At 43.3% G+C, this 13,409-nt stretch overlaps 1 protein-coding gene across 1 annotated transcript in view; it reads right to left on the bottom strand.

The window, feature by feature from the left end:
• Nucleotides 1-13,409, bottom strand: part of ddah1 (dimethylarginine dimethylaminohydrolase 1) — an 87,450-nt gene that overhangs the window by 21,021 nt on the left and 53,020 nt on the right. The window contains exon 2 of the mRNA XM_069680118.1: nucleotides 3,129-3,228. Within this exon, the coding sequence (XP_069536219.1) occupies nucleotides 3,129-3,228 (100 nt within the window). The remainder of the gene's footprint in view (nucleotides 1-3,128; nucleotides 3,229-13,409) is intronic.

Here is a 13,409-nt window from a genome sequence, read left to right as displayed (position 1 = left end):
TTGAACCAACCTGCAAGTTGCTCTATAAGTTTTAATTTAATATACTTCTAAGATCTGTCAAAGGTTATGGTGACAGTGGAGCATTAGCAGCCAAACACTGCTATATGAACGCTTGTTAGAAAGGTAGCTGTCAGTTTGTTTGGGCACAAACAGACAGAGCCCTGAACGCCTGGCGAGCTGCAGCAGCACGCTGAGCTCAGCGACGGGCTCCTAATGTTGCTGCTGAGCCTCGACAAAATGAGCCGTTAGCCACGGCGCTGCCAACAGGAAATGTTTCTAGCCCTGCCATGTGAAACCGATTTCAGCTGGAAGGAGCGACAGCTCAAAGCCAGTGTCTAGAAACCCAATTAAGTGTACTATGCTTTTTTCTTCTAGTGGCCTGCTCAGTGTAAAGAAGACACTGACCCACATTCTAACTCACCGCACGACTGTAACAGAATGTACAGAAGATCTAATAAAGACCGCTGTGCTCTTGATTCTCGGCCATCGTCAGCTTTATTAGCGCACGCCAGAAAAATAAGAGCCTTTGATTTGACCATCCTCTGTGGCGTACAATGTTTTCGCTAAAGGTTATATTTTCGAGGGAAATTCCGCTTGGTGCGCCGAGGCAGCGGGTCATCGAGGTCGCACAGAGGAATGTTTGTGTGGAGGAGCCCAAAACACACACACACACACGTACCTGCAGTCACACGATGGTTCTCTCACTGAGTGAACTCTCTGTGAGCACAAATTCAGATGCTCATAGTCTTCTACTTTACTGCTGTCTGAGGTTTACTGTTTACAATTACAGCCTCGGTACGCACATACTAATATATAAGACCTAATATGAAGGTAAGGGACAGTAAAAAGCCTTGGTGAAGTCTCGGTGAATTCAGTAAGAAATAACGAACGACATGTCTTGAGAGGCTGAAATAAAGTGAGTGATGAGTCAGAGGCTAAGAAGACAAAGTGTCCTGTAATAAGACCATAACAGACTCCTGCAAGCCAACCAGACACATGCACATTGTGTTGCCGCTTAAAGATATTTTTTTCCGACGGTTGTAGAATTTCTTGGCTTATTTACGGCCCTACGGGGAAAATCTAGGTCATGTACGTCAGTAATGCTGGGTACAAAACACGTCAGTACTGACCTGGAGCATGGAAGCAAGGTGGAAAAACATGGACTCCACCTGCAAGGTGTTTGTCACGCTACTCACGAGAACCAGAGACTTATTCATGATGACAGAGGTTAAAGCATTAGGCTTATAAAGTAATATTTGTTTCTTAATGACTGCATGGGAAGCCGTGTTTGTTTGCAATCATGTTGTGAATTGGAAAACATGGAGTTATGCCACGATGACCTCAGTGCCTTTGCCTGGTTCCACTCACAGGACAGTTCTGTCATAGTTTACAAGTGGAAGAAGAACGAATCACCAGTTTGTTGTTTGATCCAGCAAACGTGTTCTTACTGAGTGTTATTATTAACTTAGAAATCTGCCATTAAGGTTTAAGACTTTGATTCTGTTGAATACTCAATGAAGATATTTTCTCTTTTCCTGTCTTCATATGATGTTAAGCTTTGTTTTTCTCTGTCTTTACCTTCAAAATAAAGTTGTACCCTTTTTAGGTATAGTTAAATTATTTTAAAGAGCAGCTCCAGTCATGTTTTTTCTGCAAAATACATTTAATTACCTTGTAAAAATCCTCCCAAGGCATCTCCTCCTTCTCCCTCATTAAACATCCCTGAATCTGCATAGTCCCCGCCCACTATGTAAATTTCCAACCGCCCTCTCCTTCGCGAAACAAAACACGTCTCTGCCATCATTTAGCGCCAACTTATCTAAACTTAACTAGCTTGAAATGTAGTAATTAGTAGTAGTAACATTAATGTTAGTAGTCAGTAGTGAGTTTGCAAAAATTACGATGACGGTTACAGCTGGCTCGCGCATCACCAAAGTGGTTGCCATAGGTAACACATAATGATATGCATAGCGTCACCCCGTCCATTAACGGGATTGGCTCCTTAGGTTTGTGACGTCTCAAACCTGCCAATCTGAAAACGTGTTGTTCAGCCTGTCCTTGGTACACTGCAGTTTAAAAGCAGACAGGCCCAGCCGTGGAGATGCCTGCTCATGTTGTCCCTGATATGTCACATGAAGAACACCACATGGAGATGTTAACAAGGTTAAACACGTGATTTTAACTGGAGGGGGTCTTTAAGTATATTTTAAATGATTTAAAAAGTGCCCTCTAAAGAAAAAGTTAAATAAGTTAAAAAAAAGCTTTAATAAAAGTTGTGCAAGGCTGAATCGTATTGCTGTCTTAGGTCGGCCTCTATTAAAATACTTCTAGACAGTCCCTCCAGGAAGTTGCGTGTCTGCATATTACATAAAGTAAATCCATGATAATAAATCCAACACTCTGTGTATTCTTGTTATTATTTATCAATGTTTACATGCCGAAGACTGTCAGCTGTCCACTTAGATGTTCTCCTTGATATTGAAAGCTTTGTAATGTGCATGTACTGCAAAATGAGAATTTCATGGCTATTGGCTTTCCTGTCATTTCGTTTTTACACATTTTATTTGGAGTCTTGACGTGGAAATTGACCGGAGGTGATGTCAGGACACAAACAGCTCACTCAGCTGATAGCTGGCTCTATTGGAGTGTTTGTCCCAGTCACTCACAGTGAATGTGTCAGGTGTTACACAGAGAAAAAAAGCCTCATAGCAACTAAAAAAGCCACTGCGAAATCAGGTATTTTAGGCCGCAACAATAAAAGAAATGTCCAGGAAATCTTGGAGGGACTGTTTGGATTTAAAATGTTAGTTGTTTTTAATTGTGTAAAGTGACTTTGAATTCCATGAAAAGCACAATATAAATAAACTGTATAATCATTATTATAAAATGTTGGAAAAGCTGCATTTTATTTTGAAACTTGGTTTTCAGTTTGTTCCTCTTAACTGGAATCTTGGATTGGATCTATTGAATGCCTGTTAGAGCTCTTTAAAGCCAGTTTATGCTACTATTGAAATAAAAGTTCACAATGGTTAATATTCATAACGTGCAGTGCCCAGGGCTGATGTTTGATTGGTATATGGTGTTCTTTGTATTGAACAAAACACAGTGATTGAGGGGACATAGCTCACCTGTGAACAACACGTCTCCTCCATCCAGCGTGGCGTTCTCATCCATCATTTCCACAATGTTCATATTCAAATCCTTCAGAGCTCCTTTCATTGCCTCAGCCTGGAACAGACGCAGGGACACAAACAGAAATACATTTAAAACATCTGCTGATAATAAACAAGGGCCTGAGCTGTCATGACGTACAGAGAGCTGCGCCACCAAACGCTCCAAACCATCAGCCTTTCCTATCTTCGGGAATATTCTTCTACGCTCCAGTTCTAATCAGACGACTGTAAACAGGATGATGAAAATCAGTTTGAGGATTTTCACTGGATTTCTGTGAGGAACAATATTCGGCTTACCCAGATTCCTTTCGACCGAGAGCAATGAAACAAAAGCTTTTCTCTCCAACAGGTTGAGATGACATCATTCTAATGGGCCATGAAATGATGTCATTATGGAGGAAGTATGTAAAAATTTTTACAAGGCAGAGGCTGCGGAAAATAGGTACGCTGAAGAACACAGACTATGAAGAGTCTTCTTCCTGTCCTCAGACTCTGGGTCATCTCTCTGTTATATATTTATAGGATGGAAGTATAAGGATGGCTGCAACCAGGAAACATTAGCATATTATTAAATGCATTCCCTGAATAGAAACTTTTGGGAAATCCACATATTTCCTGCATGTCCTCTCCGCTGAACTCACCACCTGAGGAAAGAACAGGTCTTTTTTTTCGGCTGAACTTTTCCTGGTCTGCTCTCCTGTCTGACCGCCCAGTGTGATTTTACTGTCCTGTTTTGGGGTTTCTGCGGGAGTACTTTCCGAGGCCAGTCATGTTAGCGAGAGCATCAGTGTTTCCACAAGCCCCTATCTCGCTATGACCTCAGCCTGCTCGCTGTGCCTCTTGGCCGACACAATGCTTCTGCTTCTGCTCATTTGTGCTGAACCATGAGGTCATCCAGGTAGACTGCCACGCACTTTCCAGATAACATAATGGAGGCCTGCATGCGCACACATGGACACAAAAGTCCTCTCCTTACACATACACACTCGTGAATTCATGCACAAATAAATACTTTAGAGATATTTCCCAACAGGGTGTCGATATACTTCTGCAGAGTTAATAAATTCCTGATTATAGACACCTTAAAGGGCATTCCTGCTTATACCATGGTCACTTTTATAAGACAAAAATTCAGTTTTCATGCATTTAGCAAGCAAAATATAAATTTTAACTAGCTGTATCTCCCTGGTTATGCCTCAGGGTTCGACTAATACTGACAAATCCAAGTCATTAGGTTCATTAAATCTACAGATACGACCAGGTAAAGGTTGTAGCTATAAGAACACGCTTTGGCTTAGCAGTGAGCAAGTAAAGCTAACAGTATGCTTGTAAGATTCAAAGTCGGTATGGTGTACTCAGGCTGTTTGAGGGGCAGGGGCAAACAAAGGGGCACCTGCTGTATGCCATGGGGCACCAGTGTGCAGAAGGTGTGATGCACAACAACAACAACAACAACATTTTTAACCATAGCGGCATACCATGAGCGCACACTGTCTCTGGTGTAGGAGTGGGTGGAGGCCAAATCATTTCCAACATGTATCGTTTATCCACTGGAAGGGCACCCAGAGCGCACTTTATCATATTTGATCTAAAACAGGGGCACCCATGAGGGCACTTTCACAGCAGGGGCACCAAAGGGGTACACTGACTACACCACTGTCAGTAACAGCGCGTATGATTGACATACAGTTAATATAATTTGGCAGTTAGCGAGCTAACCAGCCATGCTACTGTCCTGAGATCAACATCAGGAGTTTCATGTACAAATAGGTCGCGTTAACTGCCAGTCTCAACTTGACCTTTACAGGTTATCTGAACAATGCAGCCAATCAGAATCAAGTATTCAGCCAGACCATTGGTAAAAACTGGTGGTGGTCTGTGAGGTCCACCTAGCTTTAAACTAAACTATTCCCACCAACTGCTGTTGGGTCATTGATGGAAGCTGTATTGTGTTATACCTACAGTTGTGTCCATTTATATCCATAAGCGCAGGCTAGATAATAGAAACTAAACATTATAAAGTGAATTAAGTTAGAAGTGTATATATTAAATCCTAACATGACACTATTTATTGGATTTGACAGCTGTTTGTTTGGATGACTGCTCCTTTAAATGGCCTTATGACCTCACGACTCACAAGCACAGTGGCACTTATCCAACAGCTTTCCAGAGGTGAGACAGCGGAATCACACAGAATCATCAACCTTTCCTCCTCCATGTTTTGTCTTCACTGCAGGCCTTCTGCTCACCTTTCTGCACCATTTAACCAGGAAGAACAAGGCGTCCGTCCAAGAAGCTACGTTAACAGTTATATCAGGGGTTTCTTAAATGTCTTGACAGCAACAGCACGCAGCATATTGAGTATAGGTAGCAGTTAATCCCTCCTAAAGGCAAGCCAAGGCACTCTCTGCTTCTCATTTAGCAAGGTTGCATGTAAACCGAGCGGTAGTTCAAAGGTTGGGTTGGGTTTTTGAGGACGTAAACAATCCAGACGGCTGGGATCAAACTTGTGCTGTTGATGTTTTTATAATCCATGTGTCTTTGTGTCCTATAGAGGCAGAGCACAACACGTCATACTCACAGGAGGGGAAAATAATCGGCTCCACAATATGCAAATAAGTGCTGAAACGCTGACAAATCAGCTTTTAACAGCCAAAAACACAACATACCGCTATGTACTTGGTTAATCTTAGAGAAATAATCCCACATAAATGTAAAGATCCAACATTTTCTCCACCTCTTACCTCAAGTTTGACATTTGTCTGCTTAGTTTTGATCAGATGCTTCTAAAAGCTTAGCTCAGGGTTCTTTACCCTGTTGGTAGCACACCATTACACACTCTTTTTCTGTTGCTTTTTAGCGGAGTATTATGTAGTATTTTATTGTTATTTTATGTTGTAGCCTTTCAGATCGAACTCTGAATTCAGCTCCGGAAAAGAATAAGAGACCCCTGCACAAAACAAGTTCTTCATTGGTTCTGATATTTATAGGTTTGTGTTTTGTTTTATTGTGTACAACATTTCTCATTTAGGTATTTTATTTGCAGAAAATGACGACAGGTCTAATAACACAAAGAAAACAAGTTCATGATTAAACAACAGAATAATAATGTTTTAACTCAGGAAGAGTTCAGAAATCAATATTTGATGTAATAATCTGTTTTTTAACTACAGCTTCCAGCATCTTGGTGGACGACTTTCACATTGCTGTTGAGCAGCTCATCTTTGTTTGACGGCTTGTGAACATCCATCTTCCTCTGGATCGGGCAGGCCATGACATGCAGAGAGAGATGCTGATTTAAGGAACATTTCAAGTGGTCTCTTAATTTTTCTCCGGAGCTGTATATATTTATATCTTCTAGTTTAAGTGTATATTTACTGGGTATTTATATTTCCTTTTTGCTTGGATAAACCGCTGCTGCTGTAACAGCACATTTCACTGCTCGGGTTGAATAAAGTCCATCCACCCACCAACCGCTGATTCGTTCACATCAGTAGGTTCAAATATTGTATAAACGAAGACCTTGTATGTCTGTGCCAACCAGCGAGGTCAGATTTGTACGACACAGAAGCTTATATCTAACACCCAGACAGAAGCACCTTTCTCACACACATGATCCGCACTGTGCTGAGTCTCCAGCATCCTTATCAGCCACTGTTTTTTCCTCTCCTCTTCTGTCTGTAGCACTCTGGAGCCTCCACTATCACAGCGGTCGTCTGCCCAGGAATCTGCAGGACTGTAATGAAGCAGCTCGGTGCCTCATCTCTTTGGCATTTCCTCTGACATCACTGTAGGTGATGTGACCCGGAGAGTGTTCAGAGCCCCCCCACCGTTTAAACGCGTAATGGCCCCTATACATAGACTGTAGCGGGATGTCTGCTCGGTCTGCTGTGGTGTGTGGTGGAGAACATCAATTAGGCTGTCTTTCCACATGGACCCCAAAAATGTGGCTCATGAGGTTGGATGACAGATTTAGTACGCGAGGAAAATGATACGCGGACAAAAACCAAGGACAAAGAACAAGAGCTGAAGAAAAACCTGTATGAATAAGAAGCATGTCACAATGTTTTAAAGGGGCCTTCCCACTACAAAAGTCAGGACGCACTGAGGAGAAGATGGAGTGTAGTGATGTAATGGTCTTGTGTATACAGTTTGTGAATGGTCAGGCGTACAATGACCACACAAAGATAAATTGCAGACTCACTGTAATTTATCACTTTCTATAAACAAACACATGTTGCCTAAATCGTGTGGCTTCAGAGCCGAGTGACACGATCATCTATTCTTTTCCTAAATCAGTTTCTAATGAGGCTCAAAGTGAGGCCTTGTGAATGAAGCAACATTTTGTAATCATAATGAAGCACCCAGAGGGTTTGTACTGCAGCTCATCGAAAGAAATCAGATTAGAAATGTATTTCAAACCATCTCCAACCTTTGATATGATTTGCAAATATCACAGTTAATGTGGATTTTTGCTTTCCAGGCTTTCTTAAATCAGTCTGAATACAATCTGCCAAATACTAACTTAGGAGTCTGAGCGATGCTTCAAATTTTACATCATTTGATTCAGCTTGATTGTGATGTAAATTGGGACATCTGAGAGTGACACAATCAGATGTTTACTTGCATGGTGCAACCAAGTGTACGCCGGCTCTGGCACATTGTGATTTTAAAGTTGTAATCTCGAAGACCTCAGTCTCGTTCTCTTTGGCGGCACTTATGGCGATAAATGGTAATTGCAGGAGCACACTTCCCATATATCCAGACAGTGCTGCATGTGTGACGTCCACGGTTGGCTCCGGTTGTAACTCTTGATTTTCCTCGCTGACGGTCGCTTTCCTTTTCAGACTGTTTGCTTCATCTGAGCGTCGAGTTTGTTTCTTTTTCTTTGGATTTTCACTTATTTTTGAAGTTGTATCTGAAGTCATCCATCTTTTCTTTGTTTGTTCAGCCATAGTAGATTACTGTTTACTCGCAACACTTGCAGAGAGCGGAAAAGCAGCCGCTGAGCTCCGCCTACCCTCTCTGGCAGACCAACCACTGCTGGGTGACGGAGAACGCGCCAATAACTGGGCGCCGCTTGTGATTTTTTCCACGAAAGTCGCCACAGACACCCAGTCTGTAATACCGCAAATGCAAAGGCTTTCATCAGTGGGCCATAGGCTCAATCACCATTGTGTTACCTCATTCGGCGATAGATAGAGACTTAACAGACATTTATGAAAATCTTTTTGTAGCTGATGCTGAGAATCCGCTCCATTGAGAAGCACCTCAGGCTACCTTTGGGCCTGTGCCATCAATAATTGAACAGGTATGCATGGGTTTGCATTTAGGGGACTGTTGGGCCAAAAGATTTTATTTTGTGTTGCACCAACAGATCAGTAAAAATACTGTATCTACGGAGGATTTTGCATATAAAACACAAACAATCCAACAGGGATTAGGACTGAGTAGCATCACTCACGTTCTGCACTTAAATCCTGGAGCTGTGCAGTAATTCGTGGACAAAATGTTGCTCATGCTGGAAGTATTGATTTTAAACTGTTAAACAGTTGCCATAGAGAGAGGCACGTGATCAACAACAGTGTTACCACGGGCTGCAGTGTTTAAACAACGCTCAGCTGGCACCAAAAGGCCTACTGGCACATGCCAAGAAAACCCTGCTGACACGATCACACCTCCACCTGTGTGCATTCTTCATGTTGTTTGCTGCACGTTTTGACGCTGCCATAAACATGTTATTGCAGAAACTACGATTCACTGGAGCAGATAACCTATATACTTGTGCTCAGTTGGCAGCAGTGCATCTTTTTCCTGCTGCAACGCATCCACCTCGAGGTTCAAGAGGTTTCTGCTAACTATAAAATCCCTTTGTGCTCGGTGTCGGCATGTCAAGCTGCGACTTCTATTTCCCTTTGACCCCCATGTAGTCAACACATTCAAGACCACAGCTGAATGGCCGGGTAACATCAGCCCAAATAAGCTCCCTGCAGAGTTGGAAAATCCAGGGAATGGCACCTCTGATATGTTAGAAGTGGCATGTTTGGCATCATTGAATATGACGTTCAGTGGTTCTCAAGGTGGGGTCTGGGGGCCCTCAGAGATTGTTGAGTGGGTTCAGGTGCAAGTTTCGTTGCAGTGACGGAACATGTTATTTTGTGGTCATTGTTTCATTCACTTTCTGTATAATAAAAGCAATATTTCTATAGTGACCAAATGGGGTCCTTGACCTAATGTGCGTGAGTTTAGAGGTCCTTTAAGCGGAAAGCCTTGGCTGTAGACTGTATCAACGCTCTTGCACTCGCTCTGCATATTAGCTATAAGCGAACCTCTTAACCCCTGTTTCTGCAACAACAGTCAGTGCTACCATTTAACTCTCCTTTCCTCTTCAGCCTTACCTGTATCAAAATATGGGCCACAAACTAAAGTGAAAAGCGTAAACGAGACTGAAAATCTTCTAGCTGCTACATAAAAGAAAATTAGCGTGCGAAGTTCTGAACATCTCCACACAGTTACACCGCTAATTGGAGCAGATTAAGCGTTAAATATGTTCCACGGTTTCCTCTTGGTTGACTGGGTACAGCCATCAGGTTCAGATATTAGGGATGGGCGACCAAATTGGCATACGAGGACATCCAGAGTAAAACATTGCGATGAATGATTAAACTGTTGTTCTGCTGCTCCTCAGTTGTCCAACTGTTGGTCGACACTGCAGAAGCATTAGCAAGACCAGAGTCCCAACATGAACACAAACCACAAACTTATAAGCAACACAAGCAGACGAGGGTGATGGTCTGCTGGCCGCCCCGACGCTCTCTGCTCTGATGATGACTGAGAAGGCATTGTCAGTCTACCCAAACCTATACGTCATACGTCTGTCAGTACCTCCTTACCTTATTTTCTTGTGGATGTTATAGTGCAAATTAGAGCTGAAGGTGTTTTAGGTCTTTTCAGGAATAGTTTGAAGAACTGGCAAGCACATTCATGGATTACTTGTCAAGAATTAGAGGCGAGAGATTCTTACATTTATCAGTCAGTTAAGGTCAGCCGGGCTGTCAGTTTCCCCTTTTACAGTCTCTGTGCTGAGCTTAACTCAGCCTACAGCTGCAAGCTGCAGACGTATGTTTACAACACCGACAAGAGATTGGTATTGATATTTAGATTTAACTCCAGGCAAGAAAGCAAAAGTGTTTCTCCTAAATGTCAAACTTTTCCTGTAACAACTGAGGACATCTCAGGCTTCTTGTAAAAATCGACAGATAATTCCATCTTTAGTTTTTCCTGCCTCTTCTCTCGGGGCCTTTATCTCTTCCTCTCCTCCTTCACTTTCTTTCTTTGTCTCTCACATTCCCTCTATTCTCTTCGAGAATTCAAGAATGCTCCTACAGTGGCTTCTCATGCAGAGTGGCCTATTATCTCTCACTGTAAGGGACATCCAATACTGCAGCCTGCCTAGGTGCCAACTTACTTTGCCAGCACCTTCCTTCTCCTCTCCCTCCGACCCACTTATGCTCCTCTCTTCTTCTCTCCTCTTTTTGCTCTGAGTGCTTGGCCAGGCGACATGCTGTTAGCCAGCACCCTGCTTTGAATGAAAAAGGCCTTTTAAAATTCATTAGGGGCTGAGGACTCTGAGATCCAGTCAGTCTGCCTGCCACATTCCTGCCGTTCCAGGACAGGACAGGGGAGACGGAGCAGAGAGAACAGCCTTTTATTCAGGGCTTTTTATGGACCCCGTCTCCCTTCTCTCGCCCCTGGTACCCGTGGATATCGCATTCTGCTAAAAAGGACCATCAGTCTGATAGAGCACGGTGCATTTGGAAAGGGAACGGGAACACAACAATAGCATTCCTGAAGGTCATCCTAGCCTCTCCACACCAGGCAACAGAGTCCCACGCTCCGACATAATGGGGATGCAGCATTCCTCTGCGCCTCACACGCAAGAGGTTAACCTCTTCAGATGACAGCTATCTGAACGAGCTGCAGCTTATGAATTTACATGAAATCAGCAGAACATATTGGCAAACAGTTCGGCTGCTTTAAACAAAGGTGAAGCATCGATTTTGTCACAAGTTTCTTGTTTTCTTATTACTTGATTTTTCCTGTTACTAGATATTGTTCGATAATTATTGCAGTATCGGTCAACTCTTCTTCTCTGCTTCAAAACAGTAGCCTACACAGCAAGGCACGCTCTGCTGCCACCTTGTATGTACCATAGCTGCCAGAGGCAACTGCAGCTTTAGAGAGACAAGGACTTATGCTAGCTAAGAATGTAACATTAGTCAGAATTATAGAGGACAAAGCAGTTCCATCCATCAATTATCTTTACCGCTTATCCTGTTCAGGGTCTCGGGAAGGCTGGAGCCTATCCTAGCTGCCATTGGGTGAGAGGTGGGGAACACCCCGGACTGATTGCTAGCCAATCACTGACACTAATACCCCTTCCCTACCGAAATTAGCGCGTTGACAAATGTGCCAGAGAGGGGCTTACTAAACAGTGAAGATGTTATGGTCGTTAGTTCTTTATTACTCATTCAGTCTGTGTATCAAACTCATCTCCGACAAATTTGGAACGATGTTCGAGTGCGGAATTTGTAGCTGAGATGCTGAGATGGCAAGGAGTTGCAGAAGTTCCTAACGGAGCATAGCATCTTGCCAGAAAGGGGCGGAGATTAGCGTGTCAACACCCATCAATGCCGTCCGAAGCCGAGGCGATAATTACCCGGGTATACTGCAGAGTCATTTGACCCGGGTCTGAATGCCGATTGTAACCTTTCCAACTAAGCAAAAAAGCCAGCTGTTAGGGGTTTTTTCTGACCAGTGGGAAAGGAGCTTTATAGTCATCCATGAACCCAACAAGCATGTCTTTAGACAGAAGCCGGAGCACCTGGAAAGAACCCACGCATGCACGGGGAACCTTCTAGCTGTGAGGCGACAGCGCTAACCACTGCACCACTGTGCAGACTCAAACAAAGCAGTTTCAAGTTAAAAATCTGAGTTCTGATGCTTGGGCTGATACAGCACGTCCTGCTGTGAGCCGAGCCCCCGCTAACAATTTCTAAGCTTCTTTCTAATCAGTATGTCTTTAGGTAAGGAATTCCTTCTGTCGTCACAAGGTCTTCAATGCCAGCTGAACTATATGCAGTTGTCTCCTCTTAAAAAAACCCAATGGAAATGGTATTTACAACTAGGACAAAACACTAAAAGGGCAGCTTCAGGTTAAAACTGAACTAAAACAACAGAGAGAGAGAGATGTGGCAGAAAGATATTCGCCATTAAACCCATCATCTGTTTACATTTAGTATGACATTCGGTGACTCGGAGTGCCACGAGAAAAGAAAGTCAGAAGTGACAATCTGGAGTCGTGTTCCTGGCCACCTGGAAAACAGAAGTCGTGCACTCACTCTCCTTTCTGCCGTGTTTTGGTCTCAACCCACTCCTGAAGGAAATGTCTCTAACTGTCAACAGAGCCGAGATGAACTGGAGAGTCGAGCTGTTATTCTCTGTATGAGCAACCCCTTTCACATTACATTTGTCATTGGATCCATCGTTAATCATCAAATGTTTACTGGTTCGGCTCTGAAGCTCATTTAAAACCGGAAAGATCTCGGAAACATGAAAAACAATCTGTCAGTGGTTACAGTCGATTGTTTCAAAGGGCTCTGCACAAAAACAAAGACGAAAGCGACTTGCTTGTGCTGACATGTGGGCACAAGGTTGAACAGTGAGTCTTGTGCGTCATCGCTCGGCTCTGGCTGGACATCCAGGACACAGATGATGATCGGAGCAGATACCACAGGCCTAATGCAGAGGAAAGTTCAAAGAGCAGCTGAATGGGAATAATGACTCTATTTCAGAGCAATCGACCGAGTGGAACTTTGAATAAATGCACAAATCTCATTAGCTATACATCTTCCGGGGGGATAAGGCTATCTGAACCTTCCAGGTATTAAGTCTCTGACGTCATGGAGGAAACAGAGAGATGATTCCCTTTGTTTGCTGAGGGGAGTAAGTGCGTTTAAATGGCTCAATTATAGATTTGTCATAGTTTGCTACGGCAGCGTTTTCTCTGAGAGCTTCTTTAAGAAGAGCGCCTGAAGGCTTGTGTAAACGGCTGCAATAGGGGAGGAAGTCTGCAGAAGCTGTAATGGGGTTCTGTCAGGGCTATTGTTACATTAATACACCTCTTACACTCCATTGCACACATGCACACACATGCACACACGCGCACTGTACACA

This window comes from Semicossyphus pulcher, unplaced genomic scaffold (genome assembly GCF_022749685.1).
Source record: "Semicossyphus pulcher isolate SPU_LCO1_2020_fin unplaced genomic scaffold, fSemPul1.0.p SCAF_4, whole genome shotgun sequence".
In the NCBI taxonomy this organism is placed as follows: domain Eukaryota; kingdom Metazoa; phylum Chordata; class Actinopteri; order Labriformes; family Labridae; genus Semicossyphus; species Semicossyphus pulcher.
This window is presented reverse-complemented; position numbering and strand designations above follow the sequence as displayed.